This window comes from Netta rufina (assembly GCF_964035555.1).
Source record: "Netta rufina genome assembly, chromosome: 5".
Classification (NCBI taxonomy): Eukaryota; Metazoa; Chordata; class Aves; order Anseriformes; family Anatidae; genus Netta; species Netta rufina.
Genome location: NC_140128.1, coordinates 29,283,381 through 29,297,993, shown reverse-complemented (window position 1 = coordinate 29,297,993; position 14,613 = coordinate 29,283,381). Strand labels below are relative to the sequence as shown.

Genomic DNA, 14,613 nt, shown 5'->3' with positions numbered 1-14,613 from the left:
CAAGAAAAGAAGATAAACTAAAAGTAACAGACCAGCGCAATTTGAGTTTTCTTGACTTTACTCCTTGAGCTTGTGAATCCTTTGAATCCAGAAGTTCATCTTGGATGGTATGCAGGTGTAATGCATAAATGGTATTGGGTCATCCGCTGAGATTTAGTGCAGTTTTTAAGACTTTCTCCATTTTAAGAGGGGTGGAAAATGGAAATGGAAAACCCCAACTCCATGATAAAAATCTGTTTAATGCTATTTTCTCTTACTTTAAAAATTCAAGACTGTAACCATATGGTTCTAACCAAGTACCTTCACTGTTTGGTTTATTAAGTAATTTGTATCACTGTAGCACCTTCACACAAGGCTATGAGGGCACTCTATAAACATTAATTAAACTCTATGACGCCTATGAATTGGAGGCAAGTACTGTTTTCGTTCTTCAAATTGGGAAAATGATGCACAGAGAAATCGGTGGTGCAGTTCTGTGATACAAATCTTTGCAACATAGCCAGCAAAAGATGTTTGTTTGTTGTCTGTCCAGTGATTCCTCCAGCTATGCCAGTTCAAGTATTTGCAGTCTTATGCTTAAATGGAGTTAATTCATAAACAGTATGTATTTGTTTTCCCAATCTAGTTCACTTTCTCTGATTTGGAGCACGGCCCCACACAGTGCAGAAATGGTCTAAGGGGAAAGTAATCTAAGGAAGAAGAGTCTCTTAATTGAGTTTACTATAAATTAATTAGTTGTGCCATAGGTGAGTGGCATTGGCATCCCACTGAAGGCAGCAACAAGGACTCTGTTGGTTTCACTGAGTTTCTTTGCCGGTCTTTAGCAAAGCCAAAAAGAGAATCAAACCTGTGGATGCTTACATGCAACAAAAAACCACTACGTTTCTTCCCTTAAAGAAAAAAAACAAAAAACAAAAAAACAAACAAAAACTAATTTATTCTGGCCACGGCATTCTATTTCCTAACTTGCTTATGTATTAATAACATAAAAACTAAGCATTCTCTAGTTGGAAAAAAATGTTTATTTTTTAACCTGAGGAGCACTAATCACAGATAAATATACAATTATGTCACATCCTAAGGAAAGTGAGTGACATTAAGTTTTTATTATGAAAATGATATGTCAGAGAGGTGGCTCTGGGAAAGAGCTGTAAGGAGATAATAGTAACGAGGCCAGATCATAAATGATGATAAAGTTGTGATTTGCAGTCCCTCACAAGATAGCAAATACATTGTTAGCCTTCATTCTGCACCTCTCCATCTGTGTGTCAGAACAATTTCTCGATCTATCTTTTATGGTCTTCAGGCTGTTTTGACACTCCAGCAAGAACAGCCAGGTTTAATGCACTTCTTTCATTGCCTCTCTCAGCCATGAGGATGTTCCTCCCTGGCTCAGCTTTTATCTGCAAATGGGGTTGCTTACTACAATAATGGGAAATAATTGTCTCTTTGAATTGGAGTCATTTCTGTCTGTGGTGCTCATTGCACAATTTATTGCATCAAGCCAGGCAGTAAACAGGATTTTCTTATTCTGCCTTTCATATGCAGGAAACAGAGGAAAGCCAAACAGTTCTTGCAGGTGGCAACCTTGAGTTAACTCCACCTAAGCACCAATAGCTCAAAGTGAATTTCTGCAGATTTCAGCTTGTTTCTTGTGACATAACTGTCCTGCAAAAGTGGAAGTCAAACTCTTTAAAAAAAATGTATTTTATTGCAAGGCAGACAGAGGATGATGGCTTTTACTTACTAAACCAGCAAGGCGTTTGAACCAGCAGTTCAGCAATGAACTTTCTCTTTCTCTCCTTGTTGGTGCATTTGTGCCAGGTGAGCTGTTTAACAAAAATCTTAAAAGTCAAGTGTGTGGCAAGCAGTTGAACATTCTTTTTTTTCCCTTTGCCTCTCTGCATAGCTGCATTTTTTCCTTGAATTTACAGCTTCTGTCAGTCCTGTACTTTTAAGAGGCAGTTTAGCTGATTTAGGAAGTGAATCAGTAGATTTAATGGACTACACTGATCTTACTTTAAACAGCTAATTTTCAGTATCCCTTGGGCTATTTGAGACAAGTAGGGAGAACTGTGCTGGTCTGATCTGATTACATATCATTGTAGTCTCCAATGATTAACTATTTAGTACATTTGAACTGGGAGGAAAAGGTTTTCACTTTTAAGATTGCCAGTTCATATGGATTTCAATTTAGTAGAAGCTGAAGTAGTTTTACCATATTTATGTGATGTCTCTGTGAAAGTAGGTGGGCGGAGTCCAGATGGTTAAAATAAAATAATTAAAACAACAACAACAACAGAATGTCCAGTCAGGTTGACTTCATTTGGAAAAAAACCACTAACTTCTTGCCTGAATTCTCACTATACAGCATAGTTCAGTCAATCTAAAGGAGCTTTGTAACTTTGCAGCATGTGCTGCACCTAAATGGTAGAGAGAAAGAAGATACCTTCGTTATATAAATCTGAGAATAAAAAGGAAAAAATAGTTTCTCTCTGTATTCTTTAGAGTCTTTAATTCTTTATATTTTAATTGACAAAAATTAGCTCTGTAAATAGATTCATCTGTTCATAGTTTGAGGCAATTCCATTTACCGTGCATAACCGTGGTTGTTTTATTCTGTCATTATATCACAGTGTGTTTTCCAGGTACCTTCATTCTTTCAGTTGGAAGCTGCCAAAATGCTTTCTTGTCTTTGTTTAGATTGTGCAGTTTTGATTGTGCAGTTTCTGTTTTGAACAAACCTCATCTCTGCCTCCTCTACGCCTTTGTGAAGTTTCAGGGGCAGATTAATACAAACTTTTCATAAAGACCTCCAGTATACGTATCTGTTCTGATAGACTTCTTTATGTAGTCTATCTTTGGGTACTACAAGTATTGTTGTATATATTTTAAATGTTGTTTCTTGTTCAGATTTTGTGAGCTGAACACCTCTGGGAATAGTTTAGATCTTCACAGCTGCGTGGTACCTTTGTGTTTAATAAAACCAGCATGCTTTCCTTCTGTTAAAGCACAAGGTTATTTTCAGTGTGGATTCTTTAAAGCTTCCATTTGAATCAGGTGTTAAATTCTGAATTTGCACAGTGGATATTTGCTGATGCAGGGGATGATGTGTACCTTCCCTAAACACCCTCCTTCTCCCTCCTCCTATATCAGCTCAGATCCTTTCTAGTTGAAATCAAATACCGGCTAATCATAAAATGTATAAAATAATGAAGGCAATTCTTCAGAAAGATCTGTGCCAACTCTGCTGTATGAAAAATTCAGTTGTTCCTACCTTGTGAAAGTCTCCTGTGTTTGTGCATATGTTCTCATGTATCTTCTGTAGAATGTTGCCTAATTTCTTTTGATATCTGACTAACCTCGTTGCAATTTCCACAAGTTGTAGAAGTGACAGAAAACTTTTACATAACATGAACTAATAGTAGCAGGTCTGTTATAGCTGTTGAATTATTCTGTGACTATTATTCAAGTCCCTCAGTATTTGCCATTTGTTTGGATGACTGACAGTAGGCAAATTAGACCACAAGTTCAGGCCAGGGTTAAGTGTTTTCTGGTGTGTTCTTACAGCACTTGCTGAGATTAAACCCTAATGACAAATCGGAGGTTCAAAGCCCACTGCAGTACATCTCATTACTGGTATGCAATATTGCCCTATTCACTAGCATGCGGAATAGCCCTCGTTCCGGCAGAGGTGCACAACCCCTGCTTGGCCTCCTGTCTGGTACAGCATCCTATGCTGCAGGCTGGCGTGCAAGAGTTGAGGTCTGTGCCTGCCAGGAAGAGGTTTTTGCATCTCTGCTAGAAGGACTGTGGAGGAGAAGTATAAATTTGTCTTCCTCAACAGCAGCACGTGGTAGGTAAAGTCGGGAGAGTTCCTGTTCCTTGGTTTTGTGCACTTCTAAGACTAGATATAGACTCCAGTCACTGCCCCTTCTGACTCTGGGGATGGTAGAAAGGATTTAATTTAAAATCTAGCTAGTTTTTAAGTATCTGACAGCTTGGCCACTTAGCATATCCCATGTATACCTATCTCTGACAGTTAGTTGCCTTATGAAACTAGATAGTAAAAAGCATTACATAGTTTTCTCAATATAAAACCACATGGGTTGGAAGGGGTTGCACTGTTACTGGCTCTTAGTGCTAGATGATTCCTCTTTTCCAGTATGCTTTGTATCTGTGCTGACAGAAACTTCAGGTCACTAATAATAATCTTCTGTTTGAGCTATACCAATGCTTTTCACTCCTACCTCAGTAGTAGGCAGACTTGCAGATGAAGAACTGATCTGGAAGACAAGGTGAGAGTCAAAAGAAAGAATGAATACAAAATACCTCCTTCAGTCATGTTCAGATGCTGTACTTATTCCTGTTCTACATGTTCCATATCTATTGATAAGCAGTAATGCCTACCTTAGTTATTTATGCAGTTGTGTGGATACTGCATGATTTTTTTCCTTGTTGAAGAACTTTTGGAGGGTGGATGAAATTCTTCAGCCCAACGGTGATGCTGTTTCTTGTGCAAAAAGAACACAGTGTAGAATAATACGTATTTTAAATCATGGGGCTGTCAAGGTGACACTTATTTTTTATGTTTATCTGCAGAAATTGGAAAAATCTGACTTGGATAACTGGGAGAACATCAGAGGACCCCAGCTGTGGGAAGATTCCAGGGCTGTTCAGCAGCAGCGGCGGGAGGCTGCCCATCTCAAGACAGAGTGATCAAGCAAGCCTACTTTGCTGCCCGCAGAAAAAAGTCTCAGGCTGGACTATCTTATTTTTTATTCCACTGTCAGGAGCAGACATGGGAGGACAGCGTTGCTCTGAGCAATTCATGCCAGTGTGTATAACTGTGAGAGGAACCCAAAAGGCACCATGTTGTACAAAGCTCTTTGTTTGCATCCATTTGCACAGTTCCACAGGCTGTATGTGAGAGTTCTCAATAAAACAAACAAACAAACAAAAAACAACAGCTGATTATTTTACTGAGTATATCAGATTTTTCCTTTTCCATTTCAACAATTATTGTTTAAAGCTGAGGTGCTTCAGCAAGAGATATCATTTCAAGAGTCATTTTTCAGTACCACAACAAGAACAGCAGCGTTGTCATCTAGATGTGTGTGACCAGACAAATGTCGCTTCAGAGAGCCTCTGCATGACTTCAAGCTCTTAAGCTTGGAAGGGACTCCACAGGCATATCAACTGTTCAGGAACAGTGAGCCCATTTTTGGCTAAATAATATTCTTGTGTTTCATTTCCAGGAGCTTGTCTGTGCAGAGGCATGTGCAGAGTGTCAGCTGGAAATTGGTTAAATAATATTTTTTTTAGCTATGGGCAGATTTTTGTGATGGGTGTATTGATGCTTTTGTGCAGGCAGGACATTTGCATTGGAGCTTCTCAGCCTCACTTGTAAAACTCCTTTTTGGGGGAACGGAGCAGCAGAGCACAGATGAACAGATTCTGGTTTCAGAGCATTCAGTGACACCTATGTGTAAATCCCTTGGGAAGTCATAGAGATATGGTCTTATTTGTCTCTGCAATAAATATGTCACATGCAATCTAAATGCTATAAGGAAATGATTAAAAAGCTAGAATACAGTGGCATTAAGCTCTGTTAGAACTGGAAAAGAAGGAAATTAATTTCATTGGTTTGTTATTTTATTTTATTTTTTTTACCTCAAAGATAAAATAACATTCTTGGGCAAATAAGATATAAAATAGGACAGGTGAGGACTAGTTGAAACTACCTACCTTGTTAAGCAACTTTTCAACTCTTCAAATTCAAATTCTGGTGCAGCTCTGGCAGCAGCAAGATTGATTGCTCAAGGGACGTGAGTGCGTTAAGTACAGTGACAGAGTCTTTTCTGAGCTAGGGCTCCTGCTGATGCTGGCATCACAGCTGCTCTTCAGGTACTAGCTGGACCACTGGAAACACTTCTTTATGTTCCTGGGCATAGACCCATCTTATGATGATTCTGCAAATTTGTTACCTGTTTCCCAGAGGATAAGCATCTTCCTTTTCCCAGCCTTGACAAGTTGCCATTATTTTGCATATGCAGAGGCATGATTAGCTCACAGTCTTGCAATACTGGCTCACAGGGTGGACCAATGCTACCCCTGAAACAAGCATGTGGCTTTCTAGGCACAGTGTGTAGGACAAGTTACCCCTTCCCCAGGGGAAGAAGAAAAGATATTTCTCTCTCATTAAATCCTTACGCATAGCACTTTTCTTGACGGACAAAACACTGCCAATACACAGATCCTGTGTATTTTTACGAATTTGATATTCCACAAAAAGTATTTGGGGCACAGCAATGTTATTTCAACGGTTTTGGAATGTGGTTGTAAGTAATTCTTCGTAGAACACTTTTTATGTCGTAATTTAAGACTCAGTTTTGACTTCTGATGTTTCTTAGATGGTTGCTTGCTGAGGGGGGGGAGAGAAGGGTGCCTCTGTTTTAGACTGACACTACATTTTCTGTAGTTTCCGTGAGCATATTTGTAACTACCTGTGAAATGGCATTTCTGGAAAGTGATGGAATTATTTCAGCATCTTTGAGCAAAAGTGACATACATTTGGAAAACTTTTTCACTTGCCCCTTCTCTTGAAGTTATATATGAAGACATAGTCCCAATTAGAATATTTACTGATAGTCCACTAAAAAAAACAAACCTCCAATCCCATTTTTTTTCAATGTTGTTGAATCATTTATGAATTTTAACCAAAACAAACAAACAAACAACAACAACAACAAAAACTTTTGGCAGGTATAGGAGCTGTACTGCTATACTCTTTATTAAACGGGGAGAGCTGCTTCAGGAATTTCTCTTTAGTGCCATGAAGTTGGACAACAGCTTCAAGTTTTATATCGTGCTTTTTGTGGCCACAGAATTGGAAGTAATACATATGAAGAGACCACGTTGAAAGAGTCAATTAAAGTCTCTTAAGTTATCAAGCATCCCAAAGTAGAAGGCACTCTAGATGTAGAGAGTTATAGTTCATAACGAGAAAGAGAGAGGCAAACATCAGTTGGTTCAGGATTCATGCTTAGTTTGGCTGCTTATTTTTGAACTATCCTTTTGAAAGCCATGTTACAGCATTTCTGATGATCTTCAAGGCACCTGGGGATAACCCTGTTAAATTCCTGAATCGTTATTCTCAGCCTCCTGAACATGTGGCTGAGGGGCCAGAGGTAATGAAACAGTTTTGAATTCTCTTTTGTCACTAGCATATACTGGTCTGAGGGGAATGAAAACAAGACTTCAGTGGGAGGTATGAAGTATTAAATGGGTAAAAGAGAGCACTTTATGAAGCCAGGTCTTCTAGTCAGCTTTGCTGAAATAGGAAATAAAAGACTAAGAAGTCTGGCTAGGTGTCTGTGTGTATATGGACTGAAAAAAAAAATGGAGGAAGCGTTTACTTCTCAAAGAAATTGTGACAAGGTTGGTCTTTGGGATCGTCCATAACAAGAATATGAGTAGAGCACAGAAGTAGTACTGCATATGTGGGAATCTGGGGCACCAGTCTCTGGGGATGGAGAGAGCTCAATGTAGCACCCGTGGGTATCCGGCTGGATGCATCCCAGCTGCAGTCCAGAGTCCAAACCAAACCTTGCATGAGGTCAGCCCTGTGGATTCTGCTGAGTTTGTTTCTCCCATGGCACTTCGTATTTGCAGACTCGTGGATGACCCAAAAGATAAAATGTAAAGTACGTTAGTTCACATTTAACAGAGATGTAGAAGCTTAGCCAATGCTGTAGCTACTGTGATCTAAAAAGCTTTCAAAACTTGCTAAATAGCATAGCAGTTCAAAATTCAAAGATTCGGATATATATTTGGATGACTAGTTGGTGTTAAAAACTTCTAGAATCATGCAGAAGATAGTCTTGCCAGTATTGATCCTCCAAGATGCTGAAAATTGCTCCAGCTACCCTAAAAAAGATTGTGCCATAATGACAGAGGAGCAATGGGACTTTTAGACCAGAGTATAGAATGCAGAAACTTCTGAAAAACTTCTTACACATACCCCATCAGCAGCTGGGGAGGAATCCCAAAAAGCAGAGGGTTGCTAACACTGATGGGTGTGTGAAGATGTGTGTCCACCTTGCTGAGCGCTCAGATCAGGAGAAACCCACTTCTTCACAGAGGAGCAGCACCTTGGAGTGATTTAAAGGTTATCCTGTTAATTGGATGTTTTACATCAACAGTTTTTGCTTAACTGTATGTACATGTCTATAGGTGAAAATTAAAGCAATAGGTTTCACCTTCTGAAATACCAGTGTAGACCCTTGTACTTTGTGATGATCTTGCATTTGGTCTAAGTTGCTGTCTTTGGATTTCCATCTCAAGCCTGGGACAAGTTTTTGATTTTGTATATTTTCCAGATGCTTTTCTTTCTGTAAGAAATGGGAAAGCCTAAACATTATCCTTTGCTACTACGTTCGTTATGAGTAAAGAAATGAGTAAGAGTAAAGAAATGAGACAGAAGAAGGGGTTGATCTGAAGTCTTAGAGAAAGCAGAATAACCATTTTGACATGAAGATGGTCACAGAATTTTTCCATAAACTTACTTTTAGAAAGACTGCTTTTTCCCCAGTGTTTTCAGTGGAAAGCTTCTTTTCATCCTTCAGTGGAGTAAGGGTCACAAAAAATTCCGCTGTGTTTTAGACGAGCTAACTACGAGTCTGTAATCAAAGGCAGGTAATTGCACACAGTTAGGCCTCCTTTTCCTACGAGGACTTGCAGCCAGACTCATCCAGTGCACAAATAGTCTCTAGACTTGGAAACAAAAACTCCATACAGATGTTTTTCTTAAACTGTTCTTTACCCCAGGAGACTGAAGCAGTCTTTCCTACCACTGGCATCAGACTGGCCATATTTTCTTGCTGAACATGAGCAGTTAAAGTCTTACTTAGCGCAGACAGGTAATTAAAGTTTCATCGTCGCCATCTCTATCCTGCTTGGGAGGTGTGTTAAAATTAAATTCAACCAAAGCAGCAGCTGTTAGTGCCGCAGAAAGGACGTGTAAAATATGGTTATACATTGCAAATGTGAAGAGTTGAATGTGTCACAGTCACAGTCATCTGAGGGAAAAACAAACCAGAAATAAGGGAGCACTGTGTGTGTATTACTGTGCCTCCACAGAAGAAATTTATCTGCTTTCACCCAGCGTACTTGGGGTCTGGCTTGATGTGCTTCAGATGATGGAAAAATGGCCATACTTAATCTAACATAACTCTTTCAAGGTAGCTGATGACATCCTCAGTGTTCAATACCAACTCCACTGTGCATATTCAGTACCAAATCTGGTGTCGGCCTCGAGGAGACCCAGTGGCTCCCAGGAGTTGTGCTTAATCCCAGGAAGAATTGGGCAGAACCCCATCTGGCTGCCCTGTAAATCCATTTCTCTCCTGTCTCCCAGTGTTCTTCCTAAAAAGTAACAGCTTAGTCTCTGAGCTGCTTATTTCTAATGGAACTGACTGCAGAATGTCCCCTGCTTTTTTTTTTTTTTTTCCTTTTTCTTTTTTTTTTTTTTTTCCTTTTTCTTTCTTTTTTTTTTTTTCTTTTTCTTTTTTAGTGTTAATTCTCTACTGAGAATTGAAGAATAGTGGTTTCTAAATTAATTTGAAGATGTTCTGTAAAATGTAAGCTCAGAAACACAGACCCAGTATTATATCCCCTTAAGTATGGCACCCTGCATACACTGGGTCTCTTTTTATCTTTAGATACACAATGCTGTGCTCTCTATTTTATGTACAAAGGAAATTAAATATACTTTTTTCTTTAAAAGATGAGATCTTCATCCATCACCAGCTGTCAGTTCCTAATAATGTTGCCCAGAGAAGTGTTATCTGTGATTTAGTGGCTTTAGTGGGCTATCTTTTGTTGAACAGAGGACAGCAGAATAAAATTTCAGCTTAATATAGCTCTTTTCATACTCCTTCTGAATAACAGAGGAATAGAGGAGAGCAAGAGCAAAGAATCTTGGTTTCCAGGCTCAAGTTTCTTCCCTGTTTAGTAGTGCATAGGGCATTTTAAGAAAGAAAGGGAAAGAAAATGAAAGTGAAAAAAAAGGAAATAAGAGAAAATAATAAAAAAAAAAAAGAAGTGGAAAGAAAAAAAATCTTAAGGACAAAAATAGTAATAGAAAACACTGTGTTCTTTCTGACTGGTCCCTCTGGATGGAGTAGGAAGGAAAATTGTTTCTGTCTCAGGAAAAACTTCTGGGCTTAAAAATGGTCTTGTCTCAAGTCAGAACAAAAAGTCAAGTAGAATATTTTGCAAGGTAATAGTTTTAGAAATGTTTTTGTTTGGGTGAACTGTGATGTTTTATTTTCCTTTTTATGTTTTTCTCTTCTTGATTCTTTTTTCTCAGGCAGCTTAACTTTGGAAATGAAAAGCCACAACTGATCTCTAAAGTGTGTTTTTCACTCAAAAGACTGTCAACACAAAATATTTCAGCAGTTGCCAAAACTTTTCACAAAAAATATTCTCAGTAATTTGCCAAAATAAATCCCTCTCAGTGAACAGGTTGCAAAATGTCAATCAAGCAGATAGAAAATTCTTTACAATATGTTTTTTTTTTTTTTTTTTTTTTTTTTTAAACCAGCAATCTCAGTCAATTCCTTAGTCAAATGGTGAATCTACATCCTACATTCTGGCTGAGTGTGTCACTGCACACCTCTGTGGCTGCGTACACAAGCATTACGCCCAGCAGACAAGCACGCCTGCATTAGTTAAGTTGTATGCTTGCAGTTTACAGAAGATTTCACGACCTGTTTGGCTACTCATAAAAAAGAAGACCTGCCCCTCACTGCCTCCAGCATGCTGCTAACCTGGCTGATGGCATTGTCACTTTCACGTTAACCGATGAAGTTGTCTGTGGAAACAAGTCCTTCTTTCTCCCTGCTTTCACTAATAATATAACCTGAATTTATTTCTGTTTATTTCATCTTAAATGATGTCATTTTGTATTAAGTATTCAACGAGAATTCTCGTGTACCATAATACAATAAGAAGAAAGCCAGCATTTTTCCCAGTCTACAAAGGGCACTGCCCCTGTTTAAGTGATAGTTGTAGGCTTTCCATCATTTTAAGTTGCCTGTCTAGAAACAAATTGGCAATCAAAGATGGAAAGACTCCAGTCCTACTCCCATTCATATAGTTTGAATTGACCATAGTCCATCCAATTCTGGGGTCATGTCTTACTGTAATTTGGCTCTCCACCCCCCTGGTGATGCTCTTTACCATACAAATGTGTTTTCAGTACAAAAATCTGAGATTGCACGTTTCTCATAACAGGCCTTTTAGTCCATGAGCTCCCTGTGAAGTGCAAGCATCCTTATCGGTCATGCTGGAATAATAAACAGCAAAATCATGTTTTATTTTTTATTAACCTTTAAGAGCAGAAGAACATGAATGCAATTTGATCAAGTCTGTAAAACTTCACCTTTTACAAATGACAGGAGGGGTTGGAAGGTTTAAAAGTGAATTACAACACTGTTTTTTATCTTGACTTAGGGTAGTCATTGCAACGAAGCAGCTGGGCATGTTCACAGTATGCTTCAGCTTAGCTAAAAAGACCAATGTTTGCAAATATTCAGAAATTTAAATTTGTCTTAAGTACTTATTTGAACATTGTTCCTCGACAGCCAGCACAGATCATGCAGTTTTTTGTTACCTGGAGTGAGGTTTCTGACTAACCCAGGTTATTCGTACTTTGCAAGAAAAAGCTGGATATGGGAACCTGTACTTTCTGTGGACAAACTTGATTGTCTGGTCAGTGATTTGGAGCACATACAGGAGGAGGAGACCTTATCTTTCATGTATTCAAGATTTCTTAGCCACATAATGAATTATTCACATCAGAAATTAAAATTTAAGCTGTCTTTGTCCCTTGAAGCTCCATTGGGATGTGCAATGTTATCTGACAGGAGTGTTCTTCTAACCCATACTGCACATTATCTTAATAATGCAGATATGATAATGTCCAGGTGAAGCCTGATACATACATTACTACCTTCGACTAACCTCAAGGACTCAGGTAATTTGATAGTATCTTCTACATATATCATCTGGTATGTGGGGTTCTCAGTTATTAATCCCTGAGGTGTCTACTGTTCCACTCCTTACTCCCTTTTGCTAGCAGCAGAAGGCTGCATGGGGTTTTCTGCAGCTCCCCAAGGTTAAAACATCAAAATTTCTTCCCAAGAAATTTCTCTCCCCAAAAGGATATTTACTTTTATATATACTACTTATGTATACATGTATATATATAAATAAATATATATATTAATTTTGTTGCTGGCACTGTCCGCTTTAACTGCCACATATTCTATATAGTTTTTGCATCTCCCTTTCTGTATGTTTAGGTAATGCCAAGAACCTACTGAGAGAAGAGGCGTTAGTTGTCTTTTACACTCCCAGGCCAGAGAGAGTGTAATCCAGGAGCTCCTGAAGTAGTGGACCACGCTGTTTCTGTGCGTTGTCCTTTTCTCCTTGGAAAAGTTTCTTTAGCCTTCGGAGGATTCACCATTCTCTGTTTTACCTTGTGCAAAGAGGTGTAGCTGGAAATCTTAAATTTAAAAAATGTAGGATACCTTAATGAAATTTTAATGAAATATAAAAAATTGTAGAATACCTTAATGTCCCTAGTGTGTTGTTACATGCCTTTATCAAATAGCTAGATATAGATATGCATACGTATATAGACAGTCCCAAAGACTACATTTGCCAGTCTAAGAAGTCTCCTCATTTAGTAGGCAGTCTGGAGAGCTCCACTTTTGGCTTTAATGGAAAGTAAAGACAAAACCTTCACACGGGTGCTTGGAAAAATAGAGAGGGCATGTGCTCCACTGCTGGTGCGCATGGGCTTCTCTCCCCAAGCCCTCTGGGACAGGGTCATGGACCCTGAACAAAATTTGAAAATCAGATCACCTCTGATATTGACATCCTTTTAAAATGTATTATTCCTTCTTTCTTTTGAAAAGCTTCTGAGTTTCTTGGCAACTTAATGATTATCTCAGTAAATTAATTTTTCAAAGATCAGCAGAAATTTTACATGGTAACACCGGTATTTAGATATAATTGCAATCCCAGCATTGCCTACTACAGAGGCAGTTATCTAAGCTATCTTTCTGAGGAGGGGAGTCATGTCACGGAGGAGGGGAAATCATAAACTTGTTTGAACAGGACTGAGCACAGTCCTGTCTGCTGGATGAAACAGGCTAAGGCATCTTTCCTAATTTGAAAGCAAGTTTTGCTCGGACTGTCCTTCAGCCAGAGCACAAGTTGCATGGGCAATAAGGTCAGAGGATCTATAGTCTCCTCCAAGTCAGCGGGGAGCAATAAAAAGATATTTTCTGCCATTAAAGATAACCTTGTGTACAGCAAAGTCATGAACAGTGTGTCAGCAAACCAGCCCTGAGAGACCACTTTATTGATTCAGGTTTCTTGTAACATGCAAAACAGCATTATTATTACAGCAGAAAACTGGGCATAGACCTTTCAGGATTATGTATTAAGAAGAGCAGATCAAATACCATCCACCCAACTTAATAAATTCTGAGTATTATTCCAAAGAGGTTTGCCCTGGATCACCTTGGCAGAGTGCACGGGGGCAGCCACCAGTCACTTTTATCCTCAGTCCCTTTCCTATTATCACTTCTTGGCCTTTTGGCTAAAATCAAGTGTAGTATCACTGTAAGGCTCGACATGTCCTTAGCGTATCTCTTTGGAGAGTCCATCTTGCCCTTGCAGCAGGCTGGATTCAGTGACCTACCAGCTCTTTTCCATCTGTAACTATTGTCATTCCTGCTCTTTAAGAGACCTGACAGCTTTTAGAAGTCAAGCCACCTTTAGCGTGCCTTGCAAGTACAGCTGATCTGCATTGGCCTGAATTACTGCTGTTCCAGAAGGCAGGTGTGCCTTTGCTTGCTATAGTGGGAGAAATTATAAAGCAGCTGGAGGTCTCACTTCCTTTCTTGTGAAGGCCAACAAAAAGATTGTTTGTATGTAATAACAGACTCCTTTCTTTTTTAGTTACTTTAACTCTTGGAGGAAATATGCAAACCTTTTTTTTTGGACAAGACAACACAGGTAAGTCCTCTGAGAGTTTTGCATCGCTACATTTGTAAGGTTTTGGGACTAGGAAAAAGACTGGAAGCCCTTAAAATATTGTGATGATAATATATTGATAATACTTCCATTTTTTTTTTCTGGTTTTGGTAGTTTCTAGACTTCCTAAATCCAAACCTAAGTATCCACGGGGGGGGGGGGGGCGCTGTAATTGCCAGACAGTGCCTGAAAGCCTTGCCCAGCCCAGGGTTTTGTACACAGATCTGTTAACTTGAAATGAGAAAGAGGCAGCCAGAACAGAGGGAAGGTTCTGACATCCCGTATAAAGAATGCTGTTTTGTCTGGGATTTTGTTGGGACACTGGGTTTTTCTGTGTCTTGCTGTCCTGAGCTGTGACTCATTCTAGGTACTGTGACTGGAGGTGGGTGCCTCTGTTGCAGCCTGTGGTATCATGCTGGGGGCATGTCCTTTCCTTCCCAGTTCGTTTTTTATACTGATGCAGCTGCAGCAGTCTGATCTCCAGAGGAGGTCTCCACCAGC

The 14,613-nt window shown here is 39.2% G+C and overlaps 1 protein-coding gene across 1 annotated transcript in view; it reads left to right on the top strand.

Moving 5' to 3' along the window:
- The window catches only part of COX16 (cytochrome c oxidase assembly factor COX16), a 44,505-nt gene extending 39,554 nt beyond the window's left edge, over positions 1 to 4,951 (top strand). Inside the window, exon 4 of the mRNA XM_084288354.1 lies at positions 4,603 to 4,951. Coding sequence (XP_084144480.1) covers positions 4,603 to 4,719 — 117 coding nt within the window. The 3' untranslated portion in view covers positions 4,720 to 4,951. The remainder of the gene's footprint in view (positions 1 to 4,602) is intronic.
- The last annotated feature ends 9,662 nt before the right edge of the window (positions 4,952 to 14,613 follow it).